General features: G+C 36.9%; 2 protein-coding genes across 2 annotated transcripts; one reads left to right on the top strand and one right to left on the bottom strand.

Moving 5' to 3' along the window:
- Positions 1–294: 294 nt before the first annotated feature.
- Positions 295–15,461, bottom strand: LOC132121610 (casein kinase I-like). The gene is made up of 10 exons (XM_059531197.1): positions 14,939–15,461; positions 9,923–10,033; positions 9,644–9,792; positions 9,320–9,548; positions 8,131–8,301; positions 7,873–8,021; positions 4,323–4,491; positions 4,106–4,248; positions 3,546–3,616; positions 295–1,798 (listed from the first exon to the last, which is right to left on the bottom strand). Exons 1-9 carry the CDS (start codon positions 15,012–15,014, stop codon positions 3,584–3,586), a joined length of 1,230 nt encoding a protein of 409 aa, XP_059387180.1. The 5' UTR covers positions 15,015–15,461; the 3' UTR covers positions 295–1,798; positions 3,546–3,583.
- Positions 15,462–17,931: 2,470 nt separating this feature from the next.
- Positions 17,932–26,187, top strand: LOC132121092 (complement C1q tumor necrosis factor-related protein 1-like). The gene is made up of 4 exons (XM_059530273.1): positions 17,932–18,234; positions 23,673–23,815; positions 23,895–24,004; positions 24,570–26,187. Exons 1-4 carry the CDS (start codon positions 18,211–18,213, stop codon positions 25,118–25,120), a joined length of 828 nt encoding a protein of 275 aa, XP_059386256.1. The 5' UTR covers positions 17,932–18,210; the 3' UTR covers positions 25,121–26,187.
- The last annotated feature ends 846 nt before the right edge of the window (positions 26,188–27,033 follow it).

Below are 27,033 nucleotides of genomic sequence, written 5' to 3'. Positions count from 1 at the left end.
ATCATGAGAAATTGACCACGACACAGAAATAGTGGGTTTCTATACTGCCCGAGGTATTGATGGCAGTAACTGTGATACATGCATGAACTAAAGAGCCCAGTGCTTTTTTGAGAAAATAAAATAAAATAAAAACCTTATTGGTGGATAACCAAAACCAAATACATTTGTCTATGCACATATACACACAATTTCAATATTCATGTAAAATCAAATTTGCAAATGACAAAAGCAACTTGCCCCAATAATAATTTACAAATTTAATATTTAAAAGAAAAAGATGCAACCACAAGCAAATACAAGTATTTAATTTATTTACACTGTTTAAAATACACAAATACGGTGGTAATAAATTCTTACAGGACTGACAAATTGGCATGACTTCCACAAAAGTATATGGAGCCCAAAATAGCCATGGGCTTCAGAATGGGGGAGAATCAGATGAAAAACTTCACCCAGGAAGTTGCCAATGTCCCCTTACAGAAGACAGGGGAACAAGATGACAAGCCAGCTTTCAAGGTGCATTAGAAAAGCCACATCAGTGCTGGAATATTTCATAAAATGGGAAAAATTACTAAATATTAGAGCAAGACTTTGATTCATTTTCATCATTTCAACCATTGCAGACACCAGCGATATCTTTAACAAATGGTTTTTCACTTCCAAAACACCATCTGAACAATCAGAACAAAAACTTGCAGCAATGTAAAACCAACCTTTTCAAGAGACACATCATATAGAATTTCTAAGCATGATCTCCATTCATGAATCAAAACAACATCCTCAAGAGTCAACGTTCATGCTCAGAATGCATGAAACCCCCAAAGTCTGGCACTTCATTGTTGTGGCTTTATGAAAGATTTGATAAAAATAACTGGTGATGACTTTCAGACTGAAACCATCTGCAATCATTTCATAGTCTTTCTAAAGAATGGCATGGAAACATTTACACGATTATTTTACAGTTATTTCACAGCTTAGAAACAGAAGACACAATAATAAGGGAGGCAGTATTGTACAGTTAAAGAGATCAATATAGCAGACAAACAGGTGAAGTTCACAGGGTCCCACTGTGAGGACATGTATGAGTGAAAAACACACTGTGGAGTCTTTTTGCCATGAGCGATGTACGTATGCTGGGATTTTGGCCCCTTGTGGTCCATCCACTCTATACCACCAGCTTCACTGTGGGAAAGGAACCTCACCAGCAACAGAGGGCTATTAAAATGTTTATTAAAAAAATAAATACAGTGAGTAATTTTTTTTTTTTTTAAAGTGAACCCAAAAGGCCATCAGACTGACTTGTCTGCTGCCCAGGTTAAAATACAAAAGAGAATTCAATACACAGGAACAAAAAGACCCATTTAAACCACATAGACGATACATTAGCCTCAATCACAAGGAGCCTGAACCAGAGAAAGTTGTGCAGCACAGAATGTGTATGAGTTGAACTGTGAAGGAAGGAAGCAGGAAATGACAATGGTGTGGCTGGCTGATCCAGTCTCTGATTGGTCAACCAACTGGTGTGAATACGCACCAGGCTGTAGCTCTCATGTCCACGAGAACATTTAAAGAGTGTGGGAGAGAAAATATCAGAACATGAGAGAGAAGAAGAGGAGAGAAAGCCTGTGAGCGAAGAGGTCAGGTTGGTTCTACACCATTTTGGTTTGGTTAATAGAAGAAAGAGACTGACGCCTGATCTATTAGCTGATGGTGGAGAGCTGTCAATCAGCCATGTGTAGTTATGTTGCCCATCCTGCTCCATATTGCAAAGTGGAGGCTTCTGGGACATGGAGACAATCTGTAAACAGCAACAAGATAAAACCAATAAACAATTGTCACAAACCAAAAGAGTCTTTTTAAAAGGTTCTTTATGAACAATGCCTTTTATATAAGCAAGATGAAACTCATAAAAATGGAAGGGTCATATTTTGAATCAAAATTAAAAGGAAAATTATATAAAACGTAATATTAGTAATCAAATGCGTGTGTTTGCGGGATTCTACACATTTCACATTTATTGTTCACCTACAAACACTTTAGTAAAATGTACATTTTAGTCAGAATTATTGCACCCCTATTTTATTGTGCTCTGTCTGTTTCGCTCACAAGCACGTGGTGGCGCTTATTCACTGAAGACTGTGAAGTTTAGTGGAGAATTACATGCAGAAGGCTAATGCACTCCTGGCAGCATAATGAACATTTTTCCACGACTTTCTATCATTTACAGACGAAGGATACACCTGTGAAATGCACCACATCTCAAATGCATAAATGGTGTCAAACGTATCTGACAGCAAATGTATTTGAGCATCCGTGTCCTCCGCTATTTTTCAGATGAGCTTGTATCAAACTACTGTATATGAATATAAACAGCATTGCCTCATACCATTTTCTTTATGAAAACAATATATCGATAGATCGTACAAACCCGATATTCTTCCTATGACTAAAAGGAGGCAATGCAGAGACAACAATAAGGTCAACATGCAATAGTCAAAAAAGAATTATTATTATTATTGAAAGAGGAAACACTTTCTCTACTACGCAAGCTTTCATGTTTGCTGATGCCAGATATCAAGAGTTCAAATTTCTTCTTCTCTGTTAAAAAGGATACATTTTCTGCCCAGTGCTTTACTTAATTTTAGCAATTTGGGAACCATACTCATGCGCATGAAGATTAGCTATCTTCCATGTGAGATATTCTCCCTTAATGAAAGTGTCATTCTGCCTGTCTGTGTTCTCTCTTTTTTTTTTTTTTTTTTTTTTTAATCAGTTTAATCATTATACGGTTTAAACATACATGATGAAAATGTGACCAGGTTTTCATTGAATAAAACGCTCTGACACATAAATATGTATGCATTTAGCAGACGCTTTTATCCAAAGCGACTTACAGAGCATTCAGGCTAACATTTTTTTACCTAACATTTGTTCCCTGGGAATCGAACCCACAACCTTGTGCTGCTAACACAATGCTCTACCACTTGAGCCACAGGAACACTTAATATGAACAACATAAATGTACATTGATCAACACGCGTACTACACATTTGGCACAAATGTGGTAAACAGTAACTTAACTATTTTAACCATATTTGATTAGATCCTTGTATACTGACCAATGTTTATATATGAAAAAAGCCTCTAAATCTGTTATAAAGCGCATGCATTTCACTCTATTTAATCTTCATTTGCATTATATTTTTATAAACATTTTGTTTTGAACAGTAATCTGCCATTTATCATGTACACATATACTGTAGTCAACTAAAACTTGACTAAACAAAAACAAGACAAGGTTGACTAAATATGACAATTTGACAGAAATAAGACTAAATGAAAAAAGTGAGACAAAATTAACAGTACTTTGGAAAAACGTTTTTCACATTTAAAATAACTTTTTCTTAAGACACAAATCAGCATATTACAAAGATTTCTGAAGAATATGACACTATTTTTTTTTTAAGTACATGAACATTGACAAGTTTCACCCAGATGGTAGAAATCAAAGCAGTGTACATCTAACACAAGCTGATCAAACTCACCTGGTGCACCTGCCTTCACACAAGGATGTGACGATCAACTACTTGCCGTGGTGTTCGAAGGGAATGCTATTCTGGGGTGAAGAGAGAGAACATTACAGCCTTCCACCCCCACAACACACTACTCACACCAACCCATAATCATACCGTGCCTAATGTCCATCATACTGAAAGAATACAAGCTGCTGAAATGACTTTCCCCAGAAACACAAACGTTAGGTCAACAGCTTCCTAGAAAAAGGCTTTTCAAGCTCAAATGTCACCAGTCAGAAACTCTAACAGAGATCACGAGAATCAAAAGGTCAATTACTGCAAACAATAAAAGATGTACTAACATTTCATCGGGTATTTATTTCTGTGAACATTTTTTGTGTGTAGAAATAAGAATTCCTAGTGGAACCATTCAAAGCCAGAGGCACTAAACTGTTTGTTCTGCCAAAGTAAAATCTCTTTATCAGTAAACAAACATCAAAACAGATCATTCAGATAACGACTGGCTACTTTTGTAATAGGGCTTATTACTGCTCTGCTGAAGGCTTGGATGAGCAGGGTCTGCCTTATACCTGTGATGTGGACATGCGGGAAGTATCTTGTCGCCCCGTCAGGTCTGAGGACGACACGTTCACTGGGGCGCCACGATGAAGCCGCATGCTGACCTTACGCTCGCGCTCCATGCCAGTGACCGGTCTCGGTGAGGATGTGTTCGCTGTGAGATGAGATGACTCCTTACAGTGTTTCAAGTACTTGGGAAGTGAGAGAGGCAAGCGAAAGACTGTTTACCTGTGTGAGAGGTGGGTGTGAGGGGGGTGGGAGGAGCTCCGTCCTGTGTGGGGCGGGGTCTGCCCGAGGCTGCAGGGATCCCTCGAGCTGCAGGATTCCTGCTGTGCCTCATCCGCTCGTCTCGCTCTCTCCTCTCACGTTCTGCCTCATCTGCGGTACGGTTGGCCCCCTGAAAGAGGGTAAATGCAACAGAAACAGAATCAAATAGTGCTACATGAAGTACACAGGAGACAACACAATTGATTCCAATATTCCATTACACAAAAAACTAAAAAACCCTTTACATACCTAACAAATACAAAAAGAATATATCCGCACTGAATAAAGTACACAAACATTCATAATTTTGGGGTCAGCAAGATTTGTTTTAAAGAAAATACTTTACTCAGCAAGGATGCAAGAAATTGATCGAAAATTACAGTGAATATGCTTATAAATATACAGCATTTATTTGAAATACAAGCATTTATTCAAAGAAACTTTGAGAAAAGTAAAAAACAAAACAAAAAACATCATAGTAAACCAAAAAAAATGTTAAGCTTAAAATGTTTTTCCAGCACTGATAAGAAAAATTACTTCAGCAGGAAAACAGCATATTAGAATGAAAAAACTTTTAAATCTGTAGTCCATTGCTAGTCTGGGTTTGAGTGAAGGCTACAGTTTGTCCGGGCACAACAATATCTTACCCAAACCTGGACTAGCAAAAGAGAGCAGATTCAGTATATTTTGGTCTTTCGAGCTGGATGACAGGGATGACTGGAAGAGTCCATGTATCGAAGGGGGGACACGCTTTACAGAATGATTTATGAAGGATCAGGCGACCCTAAATACTGACACTACACACTTCAGAGTAACGGCTGCTGAAAAATTCAGCTTTGTCATCATAAAAGGTCATCTAAAAAAAAAAGAAAAAAATCACGTGTAGATGGCAATTAAGAATAGATGAAAGTCAGGATTACTGCAGTCTAGGGCTGGGCGATAAAACCGTATCAGTATTTATCAACAGTACATTGATAATTTAAGTGTTCCAGCTGAACCAACAAGATACGCCGCTGCTGCATTTTTCATTCAAAATATTACAGAAATATAGAAGTTCAATGCGGAGAAGATATTGGTTAGGTTAAAACGGAAACCAAGCCATTCACACAGAACCCATATCCGGCACATTTTAGAGACGCACAACTAGGTCTCCATCTGGCTCTTTTGTTGATACTTGTTTATGCAATTTACAAAACCATATTTGATTATTTTTTTTTCATAGACATCTGTCATTTCAATGCATTGAATAGACAATTTAATGAGGTTAATTATTTAGCTCATTGTGCCCTCCAGTGGCCTCAAGGAGACAGGCCAAACTTTCCTTAACACTTAATCTGCATATGAAATATAAAAAAGGAGATATTCGCTTTACTTTTATTTTGTGTTTGACTGTTAAAACTAAAATAAGTTGTTGTTTGTTTTAATAGAATGGGTAAATGAAAAATACAGTGGTTAAATTGAACCCCTTTTTTCTATTGCTCTTTAAGAAAGGTTGTAAAAAAAGTTCAATAATTATTGATACAGAATGATATGAAACATACAGTGATACATTATGAGCTATATTGCCTAGCCCTATTGCAGTCAATGTAAATTATCAAGTGAGTACCGTATTTTCCAGACTACAAGTCGCACTTTTTTTCATAGTTTGGGGCTGGTCCTGCGACTTATAGTCAGGTGCGACTTATTTATCAAAATTAATTTGACATGAACCGAGAGAAAAGAACCAAGAGAAAACATTACCGTCAACAGCCGCCAGAGGGCGCTCTATGCTGCCAGAGATGCTGCTCAGTGCTCCTGTAGTCTACCACTGAGCAGCGTAGAGCGCCCTCTCGTGGCTGTAAACGGTAATGTTTTCTCTTGGTTCTTGGTTCTAAATAAATGCGACTTATAGTCCAGTGCGACTTATGTGTTTTTTTCCTCGTCATGACGTATTTTTGGACTGATGCGACTTATACTCAGGTGCGACTTATAGTCCAAAAAATACGGTAATGTGAATACTACCAAGATAAAGATTAATGTTTTAAAAATATTTTGCACATATTGATGATTTTGTTATTTGAACTTCACTTTCGATAATTAAAATGATTGTAAACCGTTCCAATCCTACAGAGCATTACAAAAGTAGTTTTATAATGTAGTCAGGGTTCCCACACCTTGATTAACCTCAAATTCAAGGACCTTCCAGGTTCAATACCCTCAAACTCAAGGAGAGAGAGATTACATCGTGTTATCTTGTAAGAAACATTGTTACAGTTTTTGTGTCAAACACAACTATGCAAAAATATAAATTTTTGGCCATATGACAGAGATCTGATATTCTATTTGTTGTATTTCTGTTTTGCATAAAACTGAAGAATATTCGGTATATCCCAAAAGAGTTTTGGCTCATGTAACCATATTTTATTTATTTATTTATTTTTAGTTTTTCTTGCCTCATGGGTTTACATGATCTTAACAAGCAAAGCAATTCAACATCAATTTCTGGGTGTGTCTGTGAAACAGAAGTACCATCCTAGTAGTTTTGTGCATAAATGAACCATATTGACCATATTTTAGTTTTCCAAAAAGAGGACAGCGGGTGTGGGTGGGAGGCTGGGGTGTGGTTGGTTGGTGGTTAAAGTAGTGCAAAGACCATATCCCAAATATCAAAACTGAAAATCTAATTTCCACACCTAAAATACATATTTTACAGTCACGGTTATGCATACTGATCATAAACACAGCTAAAAAGCTTCCTACCAGTGGCCCTCCTTCACAAAACTTAACATCTAGCACAGTTTTAAAATCACAGGCAGAATGCAAAATGTTTCAATACAAGCATTTTAGTCAAATGTAATTAAGCAACATTTCCAACCTTTAGCCCAATGGGAAAATCAACCCGTTAACAGTTTAAAAGTAGCCATAGAAAAAAAAAAAAGCGGACTTAGCAATCCTGCATTCAACACGAGCCGCAGGAGTCAGATTTGACTGATCAGCAGGCAATAATGGTCAGAAATTCAGTGGGAGTGGGATTAAGAAAACAGTCCCTCGCAGCACTCTAATACAAAAACACACTGGTGACTGTAGAAAGCAAAAGCCGAATTCCCAACATTTATGGCTATTCAGATTTTTTTTTTGATCCAAAAAGAGGAAATATGGTCACTCTAACATCATGGCAACACGAAGTACCTCATGCGCGAAACGCTTAACATAACGCGTAAATGCAATCAAGTTTGTATGCATAGGCCACGAAATGTTGGTGAAATAACACATTAGTGGACCAGGGGGAATAATATGGAATTTCTTACAGAAACTTTCAAGGACCTGTATCAATGTATGTTTATTTGCAAAAACTTTCCAGGTCCTTGAAATTTCTTTTTTCAGATTCACAAACTTCCAAGGATTTCAAGGACCCGTGGGAACCCCGTGTAGTGTACTATTTAAAAACTCAGAAATCCAACCACCACAATTGAAACTTGCGTTGCTTGTTATATTTTGTCACACTCTAAAGACCATCCAGACATGTACTTACAAATTTGAGCATGTTCCAATCAAACACATAGTCATAGGAGAATCCCTGTCTGTGGAACAGATTCCTGAAGAGTTGCCTCAAGTATGAGTAGTCTGGCTTGTCATCAAATCTCAGTGATCGGCAGAAGTTGAGGTACGTAGCAAATTCAGCTGTGGGACAGAAAACAAGCAGCCGTATTACAATCCAGGTTTTTAGGCATCATTTCTAAAACAAAATCTGATTAACATAGTTAGATATTACACAAGCCTTTGGACATACATGGGTAGCCCTTGCAGAGAACTTCAATGGGGGTGGACATCTTCTTTTCACTGATACGCTCATACTTCTGTCTTTTGGTGGCGGCTTTCAGTCCCTGCCAAGGGAGCGAGCCCAAGTTGAAGTACATCAGTACATAACCAAGAGACTCCAGGTCATCCCGCCGAGACTGCTCTGTAGAGATACACACACAGAATTGCATGAAAGGATGACTACTACTGCATGATTCATGAATAAGCATTCATATTGCTGCAGACACATGCACACAAATCAATCTCTTCTGGGAAATGCTAAAAATACACATGCATCCACTTGAGCATGAGCTCACAGTGATGTCATACAGAGCCGGCAGAGTAATAGGGAAGAAAAATCAATCTGAAAATGTTGTCAAATGATCAGTAAGTGCAGCCAGAGCTAGGGCTGGATAATTATCATATTTAATGTGATCGTGAGTAATGCTTCTTTTAATTAAGAAAAATTATCTGTGATATTTGGCCACTTGTTATATACCCTGAAGGTTTTGTCCATTTGACATTTGCATTCATACATTAGTATCAAGCCTCCACCTGCTTTCAATTTTGTTTAAATTAACATTTTCTGTCCAGTGTAATACTTAATGCATGCACTTTCTTTGAGGAAAAAATACTAATGATTTAAATAACACCAGAAAACATGTAGGAGTTTAGTGATCCTCGCTGAGATATTCTGCTGAAATGGAAGTGTTACAACCGGTCTGTGTACCTTCACATGGCCATTTGTGCTGTTTGCTGCAACTAAATCCATTAAACCATCTCAGTGATGAACAAAATAAAATCTAAACATTAACTTAAGTTGGAATTGTTGGAGTTAATATGAACAATTTCACAGGGTTAGCTTTTGAGTGAAGCTTCTTGTGTTACCAGGTTTTATAGCATAGAGCAAGTGTTAATTTATATTTAGATAGATAGGCTAGATATAATAAACCAGGAAACAAGAGGAAGTAAATTAAACCATGCAAATGAGTTGATGTTCAACTAATATTACTTAAATGCAAAAACAATACCTGTGATTACATAGAGCAAAATAATCATTATGATCAGTTTGACCATTATCATGCAGTTAGATGAATATGGCAAGAAATCTGGGTCACACACACAAATATACGTGCCACAGTCAAATTATCAAGCTAACTGGAAAGAATCTGTGTTTTTACCAATGCCAAGATGTGTGTTGATGGATGCATAACGCGCAGTGCCTGTCAGGTTCTTGTTCTCGCGATAGGGTATGTGCTGGTGTGTTCGAGCATCACGGTATTTCTTGGCCAGGCCAAAGTCAATGATGTAGACCAGGTTGCCTTTCTTTCCCAAGCCCATCAGAAAGTTATCAGGCTTCACGTCTCTGTGAATGAAGTTCTTGGAGTGGATGTACTCGATGCGGCTAATCTAATGAATGCAAGGTTTACAAAAAAACATTTTTAAATAAGTTATATTTCTGCAGAAAACTACTTTTTTGTTGCCAACATAATTTTGAATAATACCATCTGATCAGCCAACAGCAGGACGGTCTTCAGGCTGAACTTCCTGGAGCAGAAATTGAAGAGATCCTCCAGACTGGGGCCGAGCAACTCCATCACCATCACATTATAATCTCCTTCTGCACCACACCACTTTATAGTAGGAATACCAACTGCAAAAGCAACACACAAAACACCTAAATACACAGCATGAAAACCAAAGGCAAGTATGGATCATTTCATTGATTACACTGATTTATTGAACCCCTCATTTACATATCAATCAAAACCCTTTCTTATTACCTCCACCCTGCATCATCTTATAAATCTTGCTCTCGATGTGGAGTTGTGGGTGCTTTGTCTTCACACATTCCAGTTTGATGGCCACTTCCTCTCCAACTGAAATGTCTGTGCCTGGGGCAAAGAGAGAAACAGAGAGGGAACAGAGCCATTAAAACTTTGAATGGGGTCAGAACACAGCCTGAATCTGATACAAGCTGACATGACTGTAGATCATAATTAATTTACCTTTTTAGTTTGTGCATACACTACTGTTCAAAAGTTTTATCAATTTAATGCGTCCCTGCTGAATAAAAGCATTAATTTCTTTTAGCAAATTCAGTCATTATTCAAGCGACCTTATTGGCCCATTCACACCCAGAATGATAACGATATTGTTCACATCAGCAGATTATATAGTCTTGTTTATTCTAAGTGAACACTCGTTTGCAGCTTTAAATTCTCTCTGTTCTTATAGCAGGATTGATTTTGATTGGCTGTCAATGTTTTAATCATTCATCAGCTGGAAAAAATTGTTCTGAAAGTGATTCCAACCATATTGTTTCTCTGTGCCTTTATTGTCATAACTGTGGTGTGGACTAGAGCTCAACCGATATATCATTTAGCCGATATTATTGGCCAATATGAGCATGTCGCTGATATATCAGTATTAGGGCTGAGACGATTACCGTATTTTTCGGACTATAAGTCGCACACGAGTACAAGTTGCATCAGTCCAAAAATACGTCATGATGAGGGAGAAAAAAATAGAAGTCGCACTGGACTATAAGTCGCATTTATTTAGAACCAAGAACCAATAGAAAACATTACCGTCTACAGCCGCAAGATGGCGCTCTATGTCTTCAGTGTAGACTACAGGAGCACTGAGCAGCATAGAGCACCCTCTCGCGGCTGGAGACGGAAATGTTTTATTGGTTCATTTCTCTCGGTTCATGTCAAATTAATTTTGATAAATAAGTCACACCAGACTATAAGTTGCAGGACCAGCCAAACTATGAAAAAAAGTGCGACTTATAGTCCGGAAAATACGGTAGTCGACATTATCGACAATATCAACAATAAAAAATTGTCGACAAATATTTTTGTTGTCGAGCATTCGTTTGATTTAATTTGACCTAATTTAGAGCCTGCAATAATGCGGTTTGACCAGTGTGGCACTGTAGCGCCAGACTGTAATTTAGCCCTCCTCGATGCAATTCAAGAGAAGAGATACAGCACTCACTCAGCACTGCTTCAGAGAAACCGAATGGCGTTTGGAAATGAAAATATATGACGCACGCTTTCCTCTCAATAACGAAATAAACAACAACAACAAAATCACAGCAGTGTGAACGCAGCATTTAAAAATGCATCTTATTACACCGATATTGATGTTTGCACGAGCTGAGCTCAGTAAAGCATTCACATTTATAGTAGCGCTGGGCGATTTGACCAAAAATGTATATACCATTTTTTTTCAAAATTATACCGGTTTTCCGGTTTATGACGTTTTTTTTTTATGCATAATCAGGTGTACAATGCATTTTCTGCTGGTTGATATGCCAAGACGTGCTTGCGGCTAAGGTGCTTGAGCAAATTGCTCGTGACAATTTTAGCCCGACTGCACTTGCATAAAATGGATATTATATATGCATATTCTGCCTGCAGTGCGTATGCAGTCCGCAGCACGGACTCATTGTGCTTTCACACAGGACGTGTTTGCAGTCTGCTACTTATCCGCATCTGTTTAGTGCACAAACACAACACTTGTTCATTGTTTTGATTTCACATGTAAAAAAAAAAAAAAAAAAACTTTTTCAGCATCGTAAGTCTTTTATCACAGAACAGTAACAATCATTATATAGACACTAGTTTAAACTCAAATATAAACGCATTATTCATGCATTTTACTTCTAGGTTTGTATAATAAGCTGCTCAAGCAAGCAGCAAAACATTTAAACAATAATTAGCCTACTTTTTTTGTTAAAATATTTAAAATTAAAACACCACAGACAGAAAGTCTTGTGCATTTTGCATTTAAATCTTTATCACAAGCAATCCCACGGGTCTTAATGAACTTTGTTTTTCTGCTTCCATAAAAGTGAACATATATATTGTTTTCCTTGTTTATCTAAAAGTGCTCTTTTTCTTGTTTTAAAACTAGCCAAAAACCCATGTGACTGCGTTTCCATGTCAATCCATGTTCATTTTTCCTGCGAACAATGCGCTTTCACTTTAATTCAGCGCCTGCAGCACAGCAAAAATAGACTCCGTACGTTAACAATCGCAGACGGACATATGTGTGATATGAGTTATAACGTAACACCAGAGCACTGCTGTGTGTACCCTCACCACACCCCGCAGTCGCTGCTTAGAAATGCAACATTGTAAAGGATCCGTCTGAAACAGTGTCTCGCGGTGCCGCAGTGCAGCATAACGTTCGTTCCGAACGCGGAGTAATTAAAAACACCAGTATGGCGGTATATTCAAAATTAACATCGTAACGAAAATATACACCGGTTTTCGGTATGAACCGGTTTACCGCCCAGCACTAGTCTATAGTATTTTATGCAATACCTTAAATCAAGCAGCTTTATGGTATTTAACATTATTATTAAATATTTGATTAAAGTGATAGTTTGGTTTGCAGAGATCAAAGCTTAATCTCTCTCAGGACTGTTTTGATTATCACAACGCAGTGAAGTATTTTAAGAGAGATTACTCTACCAGTCAAAAGTTTTTGAATATGGTAACGTTAAGATTTGTAATGTTTAAGAAGTCTCTTCTGCTCACCAAGCCCACACATAAAAAATATCAGCCGATATATTGATATTGCTCTATTTTTGCTCCCTTATATCGGTATCGGCCCCTAAAAAAACCATATTAGTCGGGCTCTAGTCAGTACCACAAGATTACATTTTGATCAAACAAGAAAGACATTCAAATGGGGATCAGGTCCAAGCCCATCTAAGCCAATGAATGTGAATAACGTCAACAACATGGTTATGCGAGAGCTCATCAGAAAAAAATTAAATAATAATAATAATTCCAACAGCTTACTCTTTATGGGGCCCATATTGGGGACAAACGTGAAAATCACATGAAAAGGATGTTAAACTGCTGATAAGGTGTTCAATGCAAACTGCGGCCTGATAGCTAAATGAGATCTCCATTTTTGGCTTTGAAAAATGAAAGGAAGTTAACAAGTGTCACCTCCAGTCCAAACCTACAAACATTATTCCACCATTAATCCAAACACTCTGGGGTTACAAAAAAGCTGATGGAAAGGAACCAGAACTGTAAAAGAGTGGGACAGTCCTGGGTGATTCACACACCTGAGGTCTCCCATAATGCCATGTATTACAGATTTACAGAATTCTGAGAAAAAGGGAGAGGTGCTTCATTTACACTGACTGTCGGATGATTTGTACGGCCAGTAAGCAGTGTAACACAATATAACTAGTCCAATCAGGTTGGGTTTGATTTTCTGAGCCTCTAATGCCAATGACATGGCAGATGATTTGAATGCAATTCAGACAAATTCATGTCCTGTAGATCTTTCAGTATTTAATTTAGGCATTAATCAATTTAGCCTAATTGACGTACCAAAGAGTGGGTGCAGTTATGAAACAACTGTGCAGAAGGAGTTTACAATCTCACCACACCCACCAACCCTTTTCTCACACACAGACAGACTGAAACAATCCCATCTCAGCCAGAAAGCTTCAGGATAAAGGTCTCCCCACACTTTAAAACCATGATCAACAAAGTCCCCTTGCAAAAAGTGCTTCTCTATCAAAATAAAACTAAGCTGATTGCATTTGAGCCTGGTGTTTGGAGGAGCTTTGATCAAGTTAAACATTTTGTCGTCAAGTTTCAATCCATGTGAGAGGAACCCTATTAATGAGGAGAACACAGCAAGAAGAATTAAGGCCAGCAGCAGCAAAATGTCCTTTAATGTCTCTTGAATAAGAGATGAACGATACCTCTTACTCTACACAAGTATATTTAATCACAGGCTTGAGGCGAAAATGAAATGCTAAGGTGGTTAAGAGTACTAATAGTAGTAACAGTAGACTCCAAACTAATTAAAAAGCCTGTTATAAACTTGCTATGCCTGTTAAGAGTGTAAAAGAAAAACAATGACCTACTTTGGTGCTCTGTATTGCAACACAACAGCTATCTAGATAGTCATCAATGCAATATCTAAATGTCCACCTTAGATACTCAAATGATCAACAACATCCTGGTGTGAAACTGATGCTCTCAAACATGAAGCCATCTAGCAAGAAAATAAAGGGTTCCTCTGGTTTCTGACTGTGTTGCTTCACGACAGCATCATTAATCAAAATTGTTTCCCCAAAATGCACCATGACCCTGTGATCGGGAAAATGAGACTGCATGAATAATGAGCCCTAATAGTATGATCTGACTTTTAATAGACTGCAAAAGCATTAGCCAGGCTTGGTTGGATGTCCGTCAAAGGCTGATTCAACCTGTCAGGCTTGGCCTTTTGGGTGGTTCTCATTCAGTTAAACCTGTATGAACAGGTACGATTCATTCAGTTATACACAAGAGATGACCTGTTAGGAAGCTTACATTCACAGGTTCAGTGAAATTAATCCTCAATTTAAAGCAAGTAGTGTATTATATTCGAAGTCATTGACATCGGTGTCTAATATCAAAAGCACATATTTTAATGGTCTTGATGAGATCCTGGAGTGTTTTTAACCCACTAACTTATATGAGCTTATTCGAAACGGGACGTAAAGTTTATATACTCTGCAACATCAATAAACCACTTGTGGTCAGACATACGTTGTTGTCATGGTTATAAAACATGTTTTTTTTATATATATAAATGCCCAAAGGACTGAGAAACGGACCTCATAAAGCAGACTATAACGAGTCAATCTTAGGACAAAACGCCACTGACAGTTACGGTTGACAGATATATGAAACACAACCGCTTGTTAATCGTGTTATATTATTGACAGCTTTATGGCAAGAGTTTAGACGTGTGTTTAAGTTTATACTTACCCAGATAAATGTCTCCAAATGATCCACTTCCAATTTTTCTACCCAGTCTGTATCTGTTTCCAACTCGTAGCTCCATCGCTGTGTTTACTGGTTTCTCTCGAACGAGTCACTCGATTGTATTTCAGCTAATTTCTATTAAACCAGATTCTGTCGGCCTTTAAATATGGCTTTACGCTAATATTTTAAACGCGTTATTTAACTGCTACGATCCTATTTATCTTTACGCGACCCCAACCCCCCCGATTCCCTGAGGAGAATTCGGATTCTTCCGACGGAGTTCACTTTTCACCATCCCTTATCTAATGTATAAAAGTCCGAAATGTCACAATATTGTGCTCAGGCGAAAGCGTAGAGTCTGTAGATTATGCTCTTGTTGGTTTGGTCACCATTTTCCCAGAGAATAAAGAAGATGGAGGTGGATTTTAAGAGCGGACCTCCGTCGCAGAATCTAGTCACAGGCCTCGTATCTCCCGTGGTGAACGCGAACGTAGCGCCGTGACGTCACCTACCCTTGGCAACGCCTCGCTCGCCACAGTCACGTGGGAGAAACGCTGGATGGGTTTCTTTAGGTCAGTCTCATTAACTGTCTCGAACACAAATTAATTTATTATGGACATCTTTTTGTTCGTCCTAGATAGATCTTATTCAGTGATGTGCATTAGCCAGATGAACTAACAAGTATTTATTCTGTCACATTCACATTTATGCATTTGGCATACAGTATTAACTGGATAGACAGTAGTTTCCATTTATTAGTGTGTATTCCAATTTTTCAACGTACATTTAAAATTTGACAAAAGTTATAGATACTATTCGACTACTGATGTTAAATAATAAGAAAACTAAATACTAGTAACATAACTATAAATAGAAATGATAACAAGAAATGTAATATATTAAAATAATATAGAAAACTGACATTTAGCTTCGCATACTTCGGTCCAACAACAGACCTACAGTTTCAGATCGTAAATGCTTTGGAAAAACACTAGGCTTAAAATCTTAAGACAATGCGTCATCTCTGTAAGACGAGCTCCATTTGTTTTGCTCTTATGGCTGCCCAGCTGACTGTCCACTGACCGAGGGAGCCGCTGTGAGACAAGTACTTCCTAATAATTAAGGCAGTGGGACGGTAGTGGAACAGTAACATCTTGTACCCTGTCATGTGTTCACATGGTCCTGGTCACGCCCACACGCTCGCTGATTGGTGGACGCTCTTTCGCTTGGTCACACAGGATCCAATCAGGACACAGTCACATGGCTGTAATATTTTCCTGCAGATTGCGTAAGAGTCTTGCACGTGTTCTTCAATGCTCATCTCGGAGTAACTCAGAGACCCGTGCAGGAAATAATATATAAATATATAGTATGTATATATTTATATACTTTAAATTAATGTGACCTCTCCTGTTTACTTGCCTAAAATAAATTACAAATAGTTACGTCATGATATAAAAGCTAAAGCAAAGAAAATTAAACATTATTATATAAAAATATTAACACTATATATATATATATATATATATATATATATATATATATATATATATATATATATATATATACATATATATAAATTTATCACACTTCCAGTGTAATAAAAGCCATATTTTTTCTTTATTATCACTGTTTCACACATTATGTGTGTAAATGGGTGTATGGTTATTATGTAGTGACCAGAAAAAATAAGTAAAAACAATCTAATAATCTAACATAGCAACTCTACAGATCATTATTAAATGATCATGGTCAGAAATGTTTTTGTTTGCAATACGATTTATTTGTTAATGAGGACATCTAGTGGTCTTTGATGTGAATAGCAGAAAACAAACGAAGCAGGGGGAAAAATTGTCGGCAACACGGGTCAGTCAGTATTGTGCCTTTTTTATTTTATTTTATTTTTTACTTTTTTGCAAGCTTGATATTTCTCGGTGTGATGTTTAAATATGAAAATACATGAAGGACAATATCTAGATTCACAGTGCTAAGAAAAATCCTCCAAATTATGACCTTTAAATTCAAAGTCTTATGTGCTCATGCACTTACAGACCCCATTTGCACAGACTGCGTCATATACAATTTGGAAGTCAGCTATTTCCTCAGTCATGTTTACCATTGTACCCATTAGTATGTTCATGAACATAAACATCAGGTCTTTTCTTAGTAACATGTCATGATGAATCAGGTGAATGGGCAAAAAAGCACTTTGCAGAGATCATAAACATGGAAAGCAAGAGTCTGGATCTGATTACCAACAACGTGTGAATAATCAGATCATTTTTTCAAAGCATCATTTTTTTTTCTTGACTGAAAGTTGCTCAGTATAATGGTAGTTGATAAATAGCACTGAACCAACATTAAAAATGATACACAACTAGTTAAAAGTTAGACAAATACTAATGCTGACAAATGTGTCCCTTAATGTTGAAAAACTTTTCTAAAGGTCCAAATGTTGGGACTTAAATACTTAAAATTACACAAATATGTTTAGACAGATTTAAATTGTACCTACATGTTTCTGCAAAACTTAAAAAATAAATAAAAATGGTTTTAACAAATAAAATGGTCAGATTATGACTGATGATTTTGTGTTTTCCTTTCCTGTATAACTGAATGCCTTGAAACAATGCTCTTTTCCATGTGATAAAGCCAACGCCTCTCTTTAGCCACAAAAGGCCATTTCTTTAGTCCAAAATTTAGCCAAATTATCCTATAATGATGTAATCACTGCATTCACATTTTTTTAAAAACTTATTTATACAGTATGTAGTAAATACTGACCTACAGTGTATAACCACTTATAGTTCAACTTTAAATGGTGATACAGGCATTCTAGAATCTTATCTGAAATGATTGTGTTATTAAAATGCTACTGGAACTGTCAGCAGCAACTTAACATTTGTCTGAAAGGTCTGGGGACAAGGTTGAACACAATGCCTTACTTCACTGCTCTTTTCTCTCTTCTTTTTATTCTTTCCACAGTCTTGTCCACTTTCCTCTATCCACTTGGTCCACTCTGGCCCATTTTGTAGAAGGTTTATTTTCTTTTCACTTTGTCCTTTTTGTTGGTTTCATTTCACCCCACCCTCTTAGATGCATCCATGCTCCTCCTTTCCTGCATTTTTTCCCCCTGGCTCCTCATGGCATGCTGAGTTTGGGAGTGCAGGAGGGAGATGCCTTAAAAACGCTGACAGGCTATAACACTCTCAGAGAGACGGCCCAGTCAACGCAAGCATCCTCACTGCAGCCCAGCAGAGCTTCTGTGGACCCTCATGTTTGGACCTGCCAAGATAAAGGTAGGGGACACATCAGGATGTTTTAAGTTAGAAATTTACACTAGTATTGAATGCCATTTACTTTTTTGTAAATAGAAGAAGCTTATCTTTGAAAAACAAATTACATGGTTACACATAATGGCAAGTGCAGTGATGTGAAAACTTTTGAAGATGCCAAGGAAACTGAATCCTAGTTTTTTGGAGAATATGTTTTTCACATTTTTTATTTTTTTGGTCTGACTTATCAAATTATTTCACTTTATCTGTTGTTGGTTGCTCACTCACCGAAATGTTTAGGCATATAGTTGTTTTATTTTGAGGTTAGGCAGCATTGTCAAGATTGTAAAGTCAACAATACATTTTAATAGCAGGTGCAAGGCAAAAAGACACAGCAGGGTAAAATGTTATGAAATGAAACAACACTCTGATGTTCATGTGGTTTTAATATTGCAAAGTAATTTATTTAATGTAGGATCCTGGTAGATTTCATTGAGACAAAAGAAAACTTTTTTTTAAATTATCTATAGAAAGAGTAGCACTGCCACAGGGTGCAGGAACTGAATCTAGGACAGGAATTCTTGAGGCATGCCATCACAAAGCCAAGTTCACATTGCCTCATCTCCTGCAAGTGGGACAGAGTTGAAATATGACACGATTAAGAGCAGTGCTTCACCAGATTGCTTTTAACCACACCAGATATTCTAAACTTCATAACAGAAGTTGTGTAACAGATTTTTCTTGCATAATTTAGATTATACGGCCCCTCCTAAAATATTAATGGCAGCGAGCAGTGGTTTATCAGGGAATAGTTCACTCCAGTCAGTGACCAGTTCATAAAAATCCCACAATATCTATTTTTTTTTCCACTTTCAAATACGTCACGTTGTGGAAGTAAAACAGATTGCAAAAGGTAAGTTGAAGATGAATGTTTTTTCCTCAGTTCAACTAAACCATGAAGGATGTTTAAGTTCAGACAAGGTTCCTTTTATGGGTCAAGGGTGAATCTGGCCTCAGTGTTATGCCACACAGACTTCAAAGTGACCGCACATACTGTTTGAGCTTTGATGTCAGCACCAAACCCACTGGTGTCTATTGCTAGTTTAAAAGGAAATTAATGACATTTCTAAACAATGTTAAGCTTTCTAGAAATTACTATGTAGTGAAGGATTCTGTGCGTGATTTGTTTGGGAAAACTTTTCTTTGCAGACACATGAGAAACATCCCACAAAGACTCCTAAGCTTGAGTTCAGAAAGCACACTAACATAATACTCTTACAGTTTCAGCAGTATACAGTATGTATAATGTGTAGTCATGTGGTAATGTATCATACTACTGGTCAGAAATTTTGTTGTTGCATAATGCATACGGTTTCAAATACTATTTTATTAAAATAGTATGCATTATACAATGTATATTAGGTATTTAGTAAGTGGCAAATTAGTGTTCCATTCCAAATACAGTTAATTACATTCAGCTTGGTATTTGATGGTATATGTTTATTGTGTTGGATAGCAGCCAAAGATTGTGCTTATAAAGTCAAGGCAATAAGACATTGAAACCATGATTTTTCACTTTACTTTGAAAATTCAAATCCTGAACACTCCTTCATCATCTTCTTCTTTCAAACATCACCTAGCTAAATGCCCAAAGACCGAACAATCAAAAGGTAGGATCTAGTCTTTGTACATCCCCTTCCCATATAATACAAGGGGTATGACTTGTTGGTACAGGTATGTGATGTTATTCAATACTTTGTTTGCAAAACAACAACATTGTTGAAGTTCACTCCCAGTAGTCGTCTGCATTTAAAAAGGGGGGAAAATAACACAATGGGACCGGGGAGACTGCTGGAGTATTTCCACAAGGTTAATATGAGCTTGATATTTCTCTCTCTCTCGATCTCTCTCTCTCTCTCTCAAAAAAATTGTTTACTCTTTTACACTCAAATTTCCTGAGACCAGCTGTGTTTCAAGTGCTTGTCCTTTCTGATTACACTAGAATATGAATTAACTTGAGGAACTAATTGTAAGTTCAGAAGGCAAAGAAGATTGTTGCTTTAATAAGATATGTTTACTTTGTTAATACACCATATCAAGTTCACTTTCATTCCCTCAGGTTCATTCAACTTCCTCTGAAGAATTTATATTACAAAACAGATGCAAAGAATTGGGAAGACTATGAATGTGAGAACAGCAGCAATGTACTGGAGGAAAGGGTACATAGATTGAACCTGGCCTAAGGGGGCTTCAGCTGTGCATGACTAGTGACAGAAGCACAGAGTATTCAGTATGTGGTTGAAAGTAGGTCACTGGGGTACGCATGGTCACGCACCCAAACACACAAATGTAGACAGTACCTCATTTCTGTAGCCAAAGAGCTCTTATTTACCCCAGTGTTTATCTTCAGCTGCTGACTTCAGACTGGAGAATTTAGAAAAGCGTTACAGTGCACCTGGTGGGCTTCACCTTAAATATGATCCAGAACCAACAAAGTAAAAGGACAAAGAACTGGCCGACTTTTATTGAAGCTGGATTCAGCAGGGTCATTGACCCGAGACCACACAGTTGTTTTCCACTGAGAAAATCCCCCAAAGCCACATCTCATAGATCAGACACGCCACTGCATGTCTGTGGAATTGTGTAGGGATGACAAAAAGCATAGTGTAGATAAGTAAATAGTTATTATGATCTGTCATGATAACACAATGGCTTTTTTAACTTTCAGTGGCTGTTTGCGGTTTAGGAATGTGGGAAGATGGAAAAACATACATTATTTCCTTTCATGATGTTTACCAAGTAGTAGATTATTATCATGATTATTTAAAAAGGGGAAGGGTGTAATTTCTGGACCACTAGTGGCACCAAACGGAATTTGAATCTTTTTGCTCTAAACACCCTGTTTTTCCAAACTGTAAAATGCAAGTTATTACATTTTGATTAAAGTTTGAGGAGTCAAGTAAAATGCTTCAATTAAACATTCAAAATACTACCAGCAATGTACATTTATAAAGTAAATAGGGCCAACTTTGATTTCATGTGACTGAGATAATTCATTCTTGGTACAACAAGGCAACGGCCAAATCCAATTATGGTAAAGTATGACTAAAGAAAGCAGTCAAATGTTTATGCATTTGACTCTTGGCTTGCCGTTCATAGTTTCAGCCCTACAGAGGGTTCAGGGACTGAAAAGTAGCAGTTGGATGCTTATGATTTGGAGCATGGTGTTCCCTGTAGAATGGAGAAAAAACACTCTCTGCATATGTAATGCATTTAAAAAGGTCAGAGTAGATGTTTATTGAGCCAAGAAGACTTGGGCTGAACTAAAGAAGAACTCAGTGATGTGCTGAACACGTAAACATGACCTAAAGACCCCAACATCCGCAGGAAGGAGAGGGATTCTCATGCCACGATATCAGACGTGGGACTGTAAACATGGCTGAGCATGAAAATAGGGATAAAAAGGGAAATAATATAAAGCAGTCCTTTTGAACGGATTGACTACCAATTATTTGAAGCCCAAAATACAGGAACCAGTTTATGAAAAAGAAATGTGAAGAAATAGGATAAAAGATAAAAGAATCCAATTAACCTTAGGGGGGATATTTTGATATAATGTCTAGTCCATAATAGCATTCACACTGGGTTGCAAACAGCATATGCCACAATAAAAAAAGAAAAGAAAAAAGGATGGTCAGATGATACCCAGGTGAACACATCATGAGCTTATGGAGGATTAGAAGTGCATAACCTCAAAGCGCTGCCCTAAAACTGCTTTGAACTTCAGACTGCAGTGAGTGATCTGACCTCTTCTTACATTACATAGATACACACAGAACAGAGGCTAAATCTGAGTGAGTTTATTAAATAGTTAGATGAAGCACGTCATTCCTCATCCTCATGATTAAAACCCCATGCTATTTACATCGACCAAACACTCTGCAAAACATTATTAAACAATATCAAAGATCACAGACCATGAAACCACAAGCATTTTTATATGCTACTATATGACCTACTGTGCAATTATTTTGTGCATGTCAAAATGTCCTGTAGTGCTGCTACACTGCACAGCTGGACACTACAAAACTAATATGATGACAGCCTGTAATCTAAAGTTGGTATTTCTCTGTTAAATTGTATGTTTTGTACACATATCAAGGTGCTTCTATCCCATAAAACAATCATTATTTATTTTGTTTATTGTTGATCTTACCATAATTATTCCACACTAAGAAATTGAGTCTACAGTATATACACATGAAATCTTCATGGTGGAAAAAAGACAACTACTCAGGCCATGGTATAGGGATAGCTGTTTATGATCATAATTACATTCCTTATGGACTAACTGTCACAGTATTTGTAATCTGTTATAAGTAGATGTGTTTTGACTCTTGCCACATTAAGCTTTTGGAACACATGTCTGCCTTGACTGGTGCTTGTATGGGTTGTTAAGTATTTTGGATAGCCGAGCATTTAGCTGCAGCTACCTCACAAAATATGTGGGCTCTTTTTCAACTTTGTTGGATTTTTTTCCCCCCAGCACATACATTTGATAAAGACAAACTAATTTGCCTGTATGTAATTGTGATTGTTGAAGAGATACATCAAATGTAACAAATGAAACCAGCAACAACCCTACCTTATTTAACTGACTCAAAAACATAGTTATGAACAGCAGTATTTAGCTAAATATTTCAATATGACAATAAAAATAAAAATGCCCCTTCAAAGATTTAAAGGAACTAGCTGAATGAAACCTTTAAATGAATTTAAATCACTTATCATCAGTGCGCTACATATGAAAAAAAGAACTGTATGTGAAAAACAACATCAAACATTAACTCTATACTGCTACTTATCTTGTTACTGGAAAAACTACCCACACTAACAGTGTAAGGAAGGACGGAGGCAGAACTGGCCTTAAAATACTTTTTTATTTAGTTGAAGTGAATTTTTGGCTCAAGTCTTGCTTCATTAAATGTTATACTTTCTGATAATGATTGATCATTATGGTTAGCAAACCCATTTCCAAATGGGCTGAGCCGTGGTGTTATGTGAAGGTAAAAAGGCCATTTCAGGTCATGTTTTCATGTTTTTTTACAACACAGAGAATTTCAGTTCACAGAAAATGTTGTTAAAAAGAATAATGACCCTTACCATCCAACAGGCCTACAGATTTATTTATGTGACCTTTGACACTCACAGTAATTTAAAATTAAGTGCCTGCATACTATTTCTGTAATACACTTATAAGTAATTTTTTTTTTTGTTCCCTTGATGTTAAAGTGTTGGTTTTCCTGTTCATTTAACAGGAAATGAACAGGTTCATTCTTTATTCATATCAATCTATTATAATACATTTTATTGTTATCGAAATCTAGATATATACACTACTGATCATTTTTTATTATTATCACCATTTTATTATTATGCCAGATTTCACATTTTCATCTCAGATGCTGGTGTTGAGCCTGGTACTTCTGATGGTGGTGTTTGCCAAATGGGCTGAGCCGTACGTAGCACAATCCCGGGATGCAGACCAAGACACATATGAGCCCAGAGAAAAGCAGAGATCCCCAGAATACTACAGAGATGGCAGGTACTTTCCCTGGCCTGTCTGTCTGTCTGTCTGTCTATCTATCTATCTGTCTGTCTAATATATCCTCTTGTGAATCTAGTGGAACTGAGTGCAGGCGGTGTTGTGACCCTGCAGAGGAGGCCCCACAGTATGCCAGTCCATACCCGCAGTACAATATTGTACCAAAGATAAACATCACCATCCTAAAAGGTACAAAATATATCAAAATCTAATTCAAACTCTTTCAGGCTTTGAAAATATGCAACTCACATGGTAAATTTCTTCCATTTAAGGGTAACTGTGGTACAAAAGTTTACATTTACAGAACGACTTAATGTGTTGACTCACTTTGACTGTATACAGTTGTTTGGGTCATTGTTAGTCTTAGCTAAATATCTCACTGTCTGTGAATAATATAGGTCAGGCTGCTTCTGTGGGCAGAAAAAAGGACAAACCACCACAGAAAGTGACTTTATGGGCCAAACTGTCACAAACAACAGAAGAAAAATGGCTGTGAGATTAGTGCCATATTCTATACAACACTCCAATCTTTACTTCACACAAACAAGACCATTTGAGAATCATCTTTTTTTTATTATAATAATTTGATGTTTAATTAAACACACTCCAAAGCTTGACCAGAACTTGAGGTTTCAGGAAGCAAGTCATGATAAATCAGAGATTAAGAATTCAACGTCCTTTTTAATGATCACAGTAAAAACTTTGAACCAAATCGAACTTTTCACCATTTGCTATTGCATTTCTTCCCTTACAGGGGAGAAGGGAGACACTGGTGAGCAAGGACTTTATGGGAAAACAGGCAAGTCTGGGCAAACCGGACCCCGAGGGCCCTATGGCATGAAAGGAAACAAGGGCAGCATTGGTGCTCCCGGAGAACCCTGTAAATCCTACTACGCTGCCTTCTCTGTGGGCCGGAAGAAGGCACTACACAGCAATGATTACTACCAGACCATGATCTTTGACTCAGAGTTTGTCAACTTGTATGGCCACTTCAACATGTTCACGGGCAAGTTCTTTTGCTATGTTCCCGGCATCTATTTCTTCAGCCTGAATGCGCACACTTGGAACCAAAAGGAAACATACCTGCACGTGATGAAGAATGAAAAGGAGATGGCCATCTTGTACGCTCAGCCCAGCGATCGCTCCATCATGCAGAGCCAGAGCCTAATGCTGGAGCTGGAGAGGGATGACCAGGTGTGGATTCGGCTCTATAAGGGCGAAAGAGAGAATGCTGTGTTTAGTGATGACTTTGACACCTACATCACATTTAGTGGTCACCTTATTAAGGCAAAGTCAGAAGGTTAAGCAGAGCCAATCTATGGACAGCAGGGATTTATGTAACAGTGTCTATTAAATGAGATGCAATTTCTTTTTACCCTTTTTTGTAATATATTTTTAACAGTTTTACATGGTACTTCAGGAGGAACATTGGTTTATATTTATGATCCAATACTGTAATGTCCTTTGTGTCTGACCATCTTTAACTTTGTTACAGAGGCTGGGCTACTTGACAAACGTGGTATTATGGGTTATTGCGCTAATAACATTTAAATCAATACAAATCTGTATCTACAATCAAAAAATTATTTTAAGACAATATCATATAAATACATATATAAAGACAACAGTATCATAATTTAACAGAGATTTTGCACAATATTTATGCAGGCCTTTTTCATGTGTAGATAAATCAGCAATCATTTAACAGATTAATTGAAATTATCATATTATATCTATTATAATATATAGAAATCAGTGTTAAATTGGTTCTTGAAAATGGAAAGTGGTGCAACAATTATAATTTACGATTAATTCAACAAATAATGCAAATTCAGTTAAAAAATAAAATCATTAAATCAAAAGACGATGTACCATATTTTCAGAAAAGCTTAATTAATACCAAATAATTTATTACATGAAAAAAACAAGTAAACTGAAACAGTGATTTATGACAAATATTTTGGTAAATAAATATTTTGATCATTTACAGTATTGTAGAATGAGAAAATAGACTACTTAGTCTGTGCTGCAGACAACTAGGGTATATTTACATTCACATTTAGTCATTTTGCAGTCACTTTTATCCAAAGCGACTTACAATTGGGGGATACATAAAGCGATTCTTCTTCAAGAGGCAAAAAAGTGCTTACAATACCAGGTTTTAGACATTGTTCAAATAAGTACAAGCTAGAAAAAGAAAGAATAAATAAAACATTTTATTTAAATTTTTTTTTACGATGAAACCAAGTAGTTTCGAAAAGAGATACGTTTTCAGCTGTCGCTTAAAAATTGTTAGGGATTCAGCATTTCGTATAGGCGTTGGAAGATCATTCCACCGGCCAGGAATGGTGAACGAGAATGTTCTGGAAAGTGATTTTCAGATTTAAAAAAAAAAAAATTAACGTTACTTTATAAAACTGAACGTAACTTTCTCAGAAACTTTCAAAAATATGCCATTACAAAATAAGAAAAATACAATGAAAAAAAAATAATTAACTCAGTCGCACAAATTTAACAGGCTCTTCAAATATGCTTCATTCTTTGTTAATGTTTTTCAAAGATTTGTTTTAACTAATCGTGGATTCTTCTGATGTTGTGCAATGCAAACCTGCAAGATCGAGCAGTCTTTGCAATGTGGTCTTTGAAGGTCAGCTGTTAATCAAAGGTTACACCAAGATTTCTGACCAAAGTGATGGGGAAATTGTAGAAGAGCCTAGCTGAATTGAGAAATCATACTGTAACTATGATCAATGATGATACATCTTGATCTCTAAAAGTACTGTATTATAAATGTAAAATTTGTATAAATGGATGCACCGGTAAGTCATGGTTATATCAGCAAATAAACAACTATTGTGGATCTGATGACAGATGCTTTCAAACAGAGGTAATTAAGACTTTAATTAATAAAAATCTGTTCTGGTTTTGCATAAGGTCTCTATAAAATAAAAAATGTAAATAATATGAACTGGACTATCAGCACTTAACCAAAGCTCATTATTTTAAAAGATTCTAAAAGAACCAGGTTACGATAGTCAACCGCAAGTTTCTTTAAAAACACACCAACAGGGGTTTCAGCAGGAAGCACAGTTATTATTAATGTTAATGTGTAAATACAAAAATGGTCAGTTTTGTCAGCCAGTTGAAATCAGTGTCCTAGAGGTCACCGCTCATTAAATTTTACAAAGCTGCAAAGAATGAGAGGTGCTGTAAAACAG

This window comes from Carassius carassius, chromosome 39, assembly GCF_963082965.1.
Source record: "Carassius carassius chromosome 39, fCarCar2.1, whole genome shotgun sequence".
NCBI lineage: Eukaryota > Metazoa > Chordata > Actinopteri > Cypriniformes > Cyprinidae > Carassius > Carassius carassius.
Note: the sequence above shows the minus strand (reverse complement) of the source record. Positions and strands in the feature narration are given on the sequence as shown.

Excerpts from the sequence above, each read along its gene's own strand:
- LOC132121610 (XM_059531197.1), bottom strand. The coding sequence starts at position 15,014 with ATGGAGCTACGAGTTGGAAACAGATACAGACTGGGTAGAAAAATTGGA. Across the intron at positions 10,034-14,938 it reads ATTTGGAGACATTTATCTGG|GCACAGACATTTCAGTTGGA; the intron begins GTAAGTATAAAC and ends TCTTTGCCCCAG. Across the intron at positions 9,549-9,643 it reads TGCTGTTGGCTGATCAGATG|ATTAGCCGCATCGAGTACAT; the intron begins GTATTATTCAAA and ends TGCATTCATTAG.
- LOC132121092 (XM_059530273.1), top strand. The coding sequence starts at position 18,211 with ATGTTTGGACCTGCCAAGATAAAG. Across the intron at positions 18,235-23,672 it reads TTGGACCTGCCAAGATAAAG|ATGCTGGTGTTGAGCCTGGT; the intron begins GTAGGGGACACA and ends TTTTCATCTCAG. Across the intron at positions 24,005-24,569 it reads AAACATCACCATCCTAAAAG|GGGAGAAGGGAGACACTGGT; the intron begins GTACAAAATATA and ends CTTCCCTTACAG.